Raw genomic sequence first — 10,502 nt, 5'->3', positions numbered from 1 at the left:
TGCTCTGCTGGAGTTCCAGTATTAGGAAGATTTAAATGTCATGTAGGATGATGTCATAATGGAAGGCTGATGGTCATGTGATAATTACCCAGAGAGAATTTGGTAACCTTTAAAATAGGAAGGAACTTTGTTTTTCCCCATTTGTTGTCTATTTCATGCACTGTTCATAAATTGAATTTAAAATAAGGCAAACAGTGGTTCATAACAATCCACATCATATACCGTACAACCCATAGCTTTGTCAACTGACCGTCACGCATCATGCTGTATCATTGCCTACCATATTGTGTAGTAGAACATTATATTGGAATGTAACCAGTCTTTAAACTGATTGGACAGGTGGACGTTTCCACCTTCATGATCTAACGATCTCCAGAAGCTGTTTATAACCAAAGACGTGGCCATGTACTCAATCAGTTACTTTAAGCTGTGCCATTTATTTTACCTAGCTTTATCAAGTTATTTCTGTTTTTGACAGATAGTAGGACACGTCTATGACTTTAATATATTGTATTCTGTATTTTCTTATTGATCTTTTTATGTAGTAATATATTTTCACACATGCAGCTGACTTGGAAAGTTAAAAAAGACTACATGGAAGGATTTTGATAAGAAAAGTTTTTTTTATTATTACCATGTTATTTTTCCAGTATATGCACAAGTGAAGAATATAATAAATGTAAAGTCATGGTACCAAATCTGAATGCATGATGTGGATTATTTCAGTTGCGCACTATTCTAATATAATAATTCTAATGCACTATTCTTTTCATTTACCACCATTATCATGTATTATACTGTACTTTAAATCAGAGCGATGTGTGTATTATACACATTCATACACCTCAAATTAGATTGGTTTAATGTTTGACTTTATTTTGGACCCTTTTTTGTGCTTTTAATGCACTGTTAATATATTTATATTTGCATAAACAATTGAAAAAAGCGAATTTAAACATTTAGAATGATTTAAAATTGAAAAAGCTGACACCATTTAACTTTTTCACATTTTCATACAAGAATTTATTAATCATAAGGCCATTTATTCAGAGAGCATTAAACTGACAGTTCATTTGAAACCGATGCCATCTATTTCTTTCAGACATGTGTAACAAGTTACTCATTCAACAATTATGCATTATTTCCTTGTCATCTACTTTATTTCTCTGTGGTACAATAACTAGTTGTCAGATCAAATGATTACAATTACAAAATGCTCAAAATGTCACAAGTGTGACATTTAACACATCTTCTTAGACTTCTTAGTCTTGGCCATATTAAAAGGGACAATGTAAACAGGATACACAACATCAAAACATCTTTCACAATCTTTGGTAACGGTTGATTCTTTCTACAACAGCAAAAAACTTATCCAAAAAATAAAGAACTCAAATATTAAAGAAAACGTTTGGTTCAGCTATACTAGTAACCGAATGATTGGGACTGTTGGGAATTTCCTTTGCATAAACAATGTTTTGGATAATGAAAATACAGTAACCTTCTGTACACACTAAGTGAAAAACAAATCAAAAACATTCATCATCAAGTGCTGGTTATAAAATGTTCCCCTTTGGTTTTGTTTTATCTAAAAAAAAAAAAAAAGAGGTAAAAAAGAAAGACATTCACGATTTCATTTTCCATTCTACCAATAAGCAGTCTGAAATTTAAGGCCACACGTTACCGGGGCCGTCGTCAGGTCCTCTATGTTACAGCCTCATCGAAATATCATCAGCGCCCCGTGACCTCAAGCGACGGCCCTGATGGTGACTAAACCCTACAGTATTTGAGGCAGAGGTGATTCAAACTTGCATCAACAATAAAGAGCTTTTCATTCAGCATTCACAGCTGCACTGATGAGATTTTGTGGAAAGCTAAATATCTCAGACACCTTAAAAATTCATTTTCCTCAGTTGAAAGGGAAACCATCTTCCCTTTAAGCAGTTGATGGAGTTCAGCTGCTGTAGTGTTTAATATACAAACCGAAAATGATGTGTTGTCTACAGTGCCCTCTTCTGTCCTCTGCATGCTGATGGAGCACATTTTTAAACACAGAGGAGCCCTTCTGTACCAGTGAGGTCAATCTGCATACAACAGAAACAGGTACATCGAAACAATAAATAAACTGTTGTTCCCAAAGTCAGTTTTCTGAGTCTAATGGAGGAGGATCTCAGCAGCGGAGCGAGTGAGGTGACGAGGAGAACCCCGGCTCATGGTGGTTGGTGTCTGGACTGTGCTGGTCTTCTGTCTCTGGAGACATGGAGCTGTTGTAGTCCTCGGCCTCCATCTGCTCTTCTTTGATTTGAGACTGATGCCTGTGAACACAGACCGCTCACGTCAGCCAGGATCAAACCGAGAATCTGACTTCAACTGTAATATAACTCATCACATCACTTCTGATGAATCGCTGTGCTATTTTTAATTTCGTCTTTTAATCTGAATATCAACATCTGTGAGATTTTGACAGTCAAAACAGATCTGAGGTTGACTGATCTAATTTTGTCTCTGGAAAATGGTGTTGTATTGCATTACATGAATGACTTTAGATTTGGATGTAATTCTCACAAAAATAGTGCTATAGTTTATCATTTTACAGGTTAGAAACATCTGCACATTTACAAGCAGTAGTGAAGAAACAATGAAAATAAAAGAAACAAATCAAGATGCTTCAACTGTAGTTCAGATTTTACATGCCATTATATTTTCACTGGCCCTGAGCTGCAAATACAGTATGGGCCTTTTAAGCAGCTTGTCTTAAAATTAAGTTTTAGACGTTAAACAAAATTATGATTGTGCTGCAAGTTTCTAAAATTAAAATTTAAAATTTAAAATTTAAGCTTTTAGTAACTTTAAACTTAAGACATATATACTAGAGCTGTAATCGGGCCTTAAAAGTTAGGCCCAACAGGACCCGAGCCCAGATTGACAGCTTTTTTAAAAGCCCGAACCCGTTTACAGCCCGACATTATTCAAATGTGCGCACGCACACAGCTCTTTTGCCTTTTGCCAACAATGAGCAATTTATTCATGTTTTAACATAATTTACTCATAACTAACGTAGACTAGACCACTTGGAAGTTGGAATAAAGAAATAAAACAAGTCCTGTGTCACATCGTAACATCTCAGCACTCTAGACAGACTCATTTAACCTATAAATAGACCAACTCACCAATAAAAACGAGTCATTTAAAAAAAATTAAATTAAGATAAATTTTAAATGAAGATGGGTATTTGGCAATAACGAAATTAAGATAAAGGCTCCGCCGGATTTGCTTTATTTAATAAAAGAATAATGCCAACATTAGCGTAAACACTCTGTCAACATTATGCATTTAAGACTGAATGAATATTTAGTTATCATTTGAAAAACCTTTACTCACAGAGATTAGGCTAGGTCTACATGTTTTTGTGGAGGAAAATGAATGAATCCACTGTAGATGTCTTCAGCGCGTTCCTGCGCTCACTGATGGTGCGTCATTATTCATTCATTATTCTCATTATAAACATGGTCAAAACTTTTCCACACCTCAGACTTTGCTTTAGTTGCTGGTGCAACCAAAACGTAATCACCAGAGGCAAGCCTCCGTTACACCTGCTCAGCATTCAGCATTTTCGCATCTTTCTCGCACTAATCGAAACACATCACATGACCGCTCGTTTACCTCGCAAACCGGAGCGCGAGCCCGAGCCCGGCCCGAGCCCGCGTAAGATGATAGAAATTAAGCCCGAACCCGACCGAACCCGTTGGGTCCCGACGGGTCCCGTCGGGTTCGGGCAAAGATCTTCAGCTCTAATATATACACATATTTCATATATTATACACACACACACACACATATACATTTAAAAAAAAATTATTAGTTTTTATATTTGTGAAGTAATGTTATTTCAGTATCATTACTATTTTAGTGTTTATTGATATTCTGAATCAGATTTTATTTTTATATTTCCGCTTTTATTTAATGTTTTAGTGATTTAGTTTTTTTCAGTTTTAGTTATTTCAATACATCACATTTAAATTAAAATGAGAACTGCCTTTGAAAGCAGCTGAAATTAAAAGGTTTTATTAAATGTTATATTTCAGTAAATATTTAAATAATGAAATGTTTATTGTATGGTTTTAATTTTAGTCAACTATAATAACCCTGTTGGGGAAGAAGAGTTTTTTTTTTTTTTTGAAAAAAATGAAAAAAATGAACCTTTGGGATAAGATGATGCCCAACAATAATGGAGATGTTATTCAATCTTTCCATAAATTAAAGTAACATTTCAGACATTTAAAAAAATGGCTAATTGGGTGAAAATATTTTGCATTCACAGTGTTGCCATTATGCCATATCTTCAGTTAAAATATAGGCAGCTTAAGTATATATTAATTTGTCTGTATGTAAGTCATATAATAAATTTTCCTTTCAGATATTTTTTTACTGGGATTCTAATTTCTTTGTCACTGATCATTTAACTATTCAAATAAGTTATCAAAATATTTTAAATATTTGATTTATTATTCATTATACATTAATGACTTTATATTTATTGATAAGAATTATACATCAAAAGTTTTATATGATTTGATTTATATTTTCCTCTTGTTCCAGGTAGGTGCCATCTTCCCCAGTTTTTATATTTTATTTTAATAAAAAATTTGTCTAGAGATGCACTGATTGCAATTTTCTTGTCTAATTTCAATTTCAGATTTTTTTTAGAATTGTGACCTCCCGATATAGATTTTTTTCTGATTCTGATTTTCTTTCTAAGAACTATTATTGACAGCACATAGAAACAAAACTCTATGCAAATTTCAATGCAAAAATTATTAAACATTACAATTCCCCCTATCTGGACTAAATTACAGATTTTCTCTCACATAAATGACTCTCAAAATAAAGTGCTCTGTGATTAGAAAGAGGAAGAAATGGTTCACTTAAAATGAGTTGATGTATGTAACAAAACCCACTGTGTTTATAAATGGTTATTTTCCCCCAACCTAATTAAATCTGTCATCTTTCACATCCACTTCTCACTTTGCTTCAATTAATTCAGTTAGAATAATAAAAAACCGTAGAGTTGTTACAATTCAAATAAAATGAGTATCAACAAACTCTCTTTCCACTGCTGAAGTGGCATTAGATGCATTTACAGATTGATGAAGCTGAGGTGTCATAAATGCATTTACACTGCAAAATTTCAAATGCATAAATGATTTTATAAGATTAATGTTTTACACATTTTTTTAAACATACAAATAAATGAAAAAAAAAAGTGATAATACTTTTAAATATGACTAAACCACCAGTAGGTGGCGGCTAATGAGTCTTAATGAGTAAGTCATTATTAATTCATTAATTCAAGAGAATCTTTCAAATGGTTACATCATTCAGAAATTAGGCAAGTGAGTGCTGTCTTATGAATGGGCCACTATATCACTGACTCATTTGTTCAAAAAACATGGCTTTATTCAGTAAGGAAACACCGCTGTGTGTTGCTCAGAGACACAACAGTTCTGCTGGCGCTTTAATCGGAACCATCTCCGTCAGCCAAACTGAGCAAAAACCATCATATTTTGTCTCAAATCTAAGTCACTTATAATTTTAACTTCTTGTTTACTGAAATACTATTTTGTAAAACAGTGTCGAGTTGCAGTCGTGTTGATATTCAGGGAAACATCATGGCCGTATAATGTAGCTTACCTAAATCACATTTTATAAATAACTTTTTTTTTTTACTGCAGTATGCATCTATACATTTCTGTGAGTTACTTTGTGTGTGCTTTCTCTCTCACACACGTTGCTGGTAATAAAAGGATCGGCTCGCGGTCGGCAAGACGTGAAACTGACCGGCTGGTCATGTGAAAAATCAGCCGATTCCGATCATTGGCCGGTCAATCGGTGCATATTTAATTTTGTCCTATGACAATTAATTTAGCAAATGTTTCTATTTATTTCCCCTAATAACGGACATGTTGATGCATCATTATCATCCTGCACATGCTAAACTATACATTCTAAAAGGAAATGCACTTTGACCTTAAGAGGGCATCTTCCCCCATCTAAAAATAACTTCAAAGCCTTTTTTAATCTTTGAATAAGCCTGGCTGATAGATGTGATGTCGGACAGGCAGGAGAGTGGACTCACAGTGTGGGCGCAGGAGACAGCTCCAGGCTGGAGTCGCTGTGGGAGCCTTCGTCATGATCGTGAGAACTCATGTCCTCATGCAGTGCGCTGGCCAGAGCCTTCAGACTGGACGCTCCCATGGACGCCGAGCCGTATAGGGGCAGACTGCTGTCCACCATCACTGCCTGAGGAGTAACAATGTTTTAAGACCATGGAAAATAACACTGACATTACAAACAAGTTAAATACACTTCCATTCCAAAATATAGAGTATGGATGCATTAAATAGATCAAAAGTGTGACAGTAAAAACAAGCATATTAGAATGATTTCTGAAGGATCATGTGACTGAGGACTGGAGTAATGATGCTGAAAATAAATGACATTTTATAATATGTAAAAAATCGTACCAATCTCAAACTATTAAAATGGTAGCTTGTGTATGATTGACTCCATACCTGCAGAGAAGACAGGGCGGGATTCTGCCCCAGACTGGACTGGATGTTCTTCACCAGAGGTGATCTGAAGAAACAGACATCCGTGTCATTAACAACAATGACCTCAGAGCAATCTGTGCAAATAAAATCACTGCAATGAGATTTGAAATTACCCAGTGATCTTCTGTGGCCTTCTTTTCTGAAACTCCATCTCGTCTACAGTCCAAACGGCCCCCTTCACATTCTCGACTCGTACGAAACACTTGTGAAGACTGAGGTTGTGGCGAACTGCATTCTGAGATCACAGAATAAGTTAACAAACTGATCCAAGGCACAGGAAATCATTCAAGACCATCTTTCAGTTACCTTCCATGTTGCAGCATTGCGTCTGAAATACACAAATGTGCGCGTGAACCAGTTGTAGATTTCATTTAGTGTTAGCTGCTTTTCTGGAGACTCCAAAATGGCCTGTAAATTAAAGGGGAACATGTATCTCATATGGCAGCTGATGAAAGATGCAAATAAACGTCTAACTAAACTTCACCTCCAGTTTGTTCAGAAATCCTACTTGATGGCCGTCTTATCAGAAATGATAGTGCAGACCTCGATGATGGTTTCTTACCTGCCTGATCAAAGCTGCGTATGTAAAAGGAGGCCGGACCTCAGCACTCAGGTAAAATTCCTTATTCTGCACAATATCTATGAGACACAGAAGAAGGGTGCTGTCAGTTACACTTCATTTATCAAAGCAATTCTGTCTTCTTTTTTTTATAGGGTTTCCATGTATGCGGACATAAAATAAAGAAAGGCTTGTGCAATTGTTTTACAGGTTGGAAACAGTTTTTTGCTGTGAGTTTCTAAACTTAAAATATAAGTTTGTTTTAAATGGCAACTTTCTAAGAAGTAACTTTAAGCTTAATGCATACATAAATACATAATACATGCATATTATAGACAGACAGATAAACAAAAATCTAATTTACGAAGAAAGAAATAATGCATGAATGTTGAAATAAATTCTTCCAAAAAGAGTAAAAACTAATTTGTCATTTGTAATTAATTTGTATCCAAAAAATTAAAGATCATATGCTGAGATGCTAGTACCGTAAAACTTCAAATAATAGCCCGGGCTTCTATTTACCCAAATCACCGAACTGCACTGGCTTGTATTTGAGACAAGCGTCTATAAGAGACAGGCCTTTAATTTAGTTTTGAGATGTTCAAGCATGACAGAAGGAGGTTACCACATTATATTACGTTTTATTTATAATTAATAATTAATTTGAAAGTGTTTAACAAATCATTTAATGTATGAAATGTCTTTGGCTATTGGCAGCATAAAAAAATTACATAAAAAACGAAACGATGTGATTGCAATGGGCAGAACAATACAAGTTACCCCTAAACGAACGTGTTTAACAAATAATTTAGTGTAAGAAATGTCTTAGGTTATTGGCAGCATAAAAAACGAAACAATGTGACAGCAATGGGCAAAACAATACAAGTTACCGCTAAAATCCATCGAGCATGAACTTGTTGCCCGAAACATATCAACAAGAAAGAATGAAGGCTACCTTGTAAAACAACTGCAATCATGTGATAGAAAATTACTCTATTCATCACTATCATCATCCCCGCGATCCTCAATTACAAGTTTGGCAAATTTGACAACTGTCAGCATAAATGTCAAATCATACTTTTTTTTTATTTTTGTCTCCATGGTGGTATTGAGAGAATTAAGAAAAACTGAAGACTAAAAGAAAGTTCGTTAACCTCTTTGTTTATGTTGCCATAGTGATGAGTCGTTCATGAACTGTTGTTGTGTCTGTCACGTGAAATCTAATCAAAACATAGAACAGACGATCTGACAGGATTCAGAAGATCAAATACAACCCGATACTAAAAAAACAGACCAGGTTTCTATTTGAGACCGGCCTTTATTTACCCAAACCTGTCGTCACATCAGGCATTTAAAAGAGACAGGTGTCTATTTGGGACTCGGCTATTATTTGAAGTTTTACGGTCATCATCTTTTTATTAATACAAATTATTATTATTTGTACATTATTACTTTATTACTAAATTATTATTAAGTTATTATACTTAGTCGCGTAGGACCTATACCTTTCTGCATACACAGCAAATTAATTTTTGTGAAAAAAATCCAAGTCCAGGCACTCAATAGGATGCAAAAGTTAAAAAGCCTTTAATGGTTGGGCTAAAGCATTAAAACACCAACGCGTATCGGCCCATTGGCCTTCATCAGGGTGTTGGTCCACCAACACCCTGATGAAGGCCAATGGGCCGATACGCGTTGGTGTTTTAATGCTTTAGCCCAACCATTAAAGGCTTTTTAACTTTTGCATCCTATTGAGTGCCTGGACTTGGATTTTTTTCCAAAATCTTTTTCTATATTTAACCCTTCCAAGAGCACCAGAGGATACAAGGGATTCCAGCAGCGCTCCAGTTCTCTTTTGTTTAAATTAATTTTTGTATTGAACTTTTACTCTCTTTTGTGAAAAAATAATTGCTAAAATTTGAAATCATGTTACATGTGGACTGAAGACAGAGCAGGATCCTCTTTTTCTGTAGGTTGAAATAACTGTACTGGGCAGATGATGCTCCCACAGGCACACTTTTCTCTCACACTGATTTCGGGTCATTCTTATTGTAGAGCCCGGATCACTGCACTACACTGACTGTGGGTCAGAGGTCACGGATCTTACCTTGGTCCATGGCGATGTTGTATTTGTCAGAGTAGCGCTTGCGGACGGGTCCCATGCTGTGCAGGCTGGTGGGTATGATGACGGAGGGCATCTGGGGGAGTGATGTGAGGGGTGTAGACGGGGCTGTGGCACTCTGGGAAAGACTCATAGAGGGACTGGTTTTGGGAACGGTTGCTTTGGCAAGTGTGAGGTTGGACACCAGATTCACCTAACAACCAAAAAAAATGTGTATTATTTCACCAGCAATATTAAGTGTATCTTCAGAACTAAGCAAATGGCAAATAAAGTGACATACTGGCTGAGGGGCAGGTCTGGGCTCAGTAGACTTGACATGGAGGTGGGCCATCATGGCCTGAAGACGTTCTTTGTCTTTGGCGAGCTGTTTGACAAACATAAAGAAAACAGAGATGTAGCACTGATAAAACTGGAGCTGTCTGTTGTCTAGCGTTCACATGGTTTTTCTTTATGTGTACATACAGAACAGGAAAAAGATTAGAGCTCAGATTAGAGCAGGATGTTCAACTACATGCAAAGCAGAAAACAAACATGTCTTCAGAATTAAATGCACCATATCAAAAACCGCAACTGTGTTCCGTTCGGACGCAAAAGCAATTGTGTTGAGTGTGTGTAAAGCCTTGCCTGCAGTTCCAGCTGCTGAACCACCTGCATCTGAACTCTGCACTGTGCTGTGCTCTTGTCATCCAGAGCATGTTCACTGTTCAGATGCCTGAAAAACACAACACACACATACAGACGTTCAGTAGATGGAACACATAGTCATTAAAACACATCTTTCAAGTTTATTTTCTCTTGATTTCTGAATCACCACTGTGTATGAAATGTGATGTATAAATAAACTTGCCTTATCCTGCCCAAAGTTGACTAAGAATATAAGTCTAGTTTTATTTGCCAACACCAAGTTTAATCAGGAGAATACTGCAATATTAAATTTATATAGTTTGATTCTTTTAAGCAAATAATTTGTACTGTTTGAGCAACCACAATTTTGAGTATATCTTTGAATACAATTTAAGTTGAAAAGAACAGCATTTATTGGAAATAAAACTATTTTAACATTACACTAATAAAAAAAAAACACAGTTATAGCATTTGTAATGCATCAGTGGCAGAAGAAATATATTAATTTCCTAAAAAAAAAAAAAAAAGTTCTTCTAAACTTTTAGTGGATATTGCTACGAAAATTACCTCAGATTTTTACTCCCAAACA

At 35.6% G+C, this 10,502-nt stretch overlaps 1 protein-coding gene across 2 annotated transcripts in view; it reads right to left on the bottom strand.

Moving 5' to 3' along the window:
- Positions 1-993: 993 nt before the first annotated feature.
- The window catches only part of LOC113041104 (forkhead box protein P1-B-like), a 50,087-nt gene continuing 40,578 nt past the window's right edge, over positions 994-10,502 (bottom strand). For both annotated transcript variants that reach the window (XM_026199429.1, XM_026199430.1), the window contains 9 exons: positions 9,914-10,001; positions 9,570-9,653; positions 9,275-9,482; positions 7,171-7,247; positions 6,915-7,016; positions 6,722-6,843; positions 6,570-6,633; positions 6,134-6,297; positions 994-2,312 (listed from right to left, as the gene is read on the bottom strand). In XM_026199429.1, the coding sequence (XP_026055214.1) occupies positions 2,168-2,312; positions 6,134-6,297; positions 6,570-6,633; positions 6,722-6,843; positions 6,915-7,016; positions 7,171-7,247; positions 9,275-9,482; positions 9,570-9,653; positions 9,914-10,001 (1,054 nt within the window). In that variant the 3' untranslated portion in view covers positions 994-2,167. The remainder of the gene's footprint in view (positions 2,313-6,133; positions 6,298-6,569; positions 6,634-6,721; positions 6,844-6,914; positions 7,017-7,170; positions 7,248-9,274; positions 9,483-9,569; positions 9,654-9,913; positions 10,002-10,502) is intronic.

Source organism: Carassius auratus, chromosome 23 (assembly GCF_003368295.1).
Source record: "Carassius auratus strain Wakin chromosome 23, ASM336829v1, whole genome shotgun sequence".
NCBI lineage: Eukaryota > Metazoa > Chordata > Actinopteri > Cypriniformes > Cyprinidae > Carassius > Carassius auratus.
The sequence above is the reverse complement of the archived record's forward strand: the minus strand, read 5'-3'. Positions and strand labels throughout refer to the sequence as shown.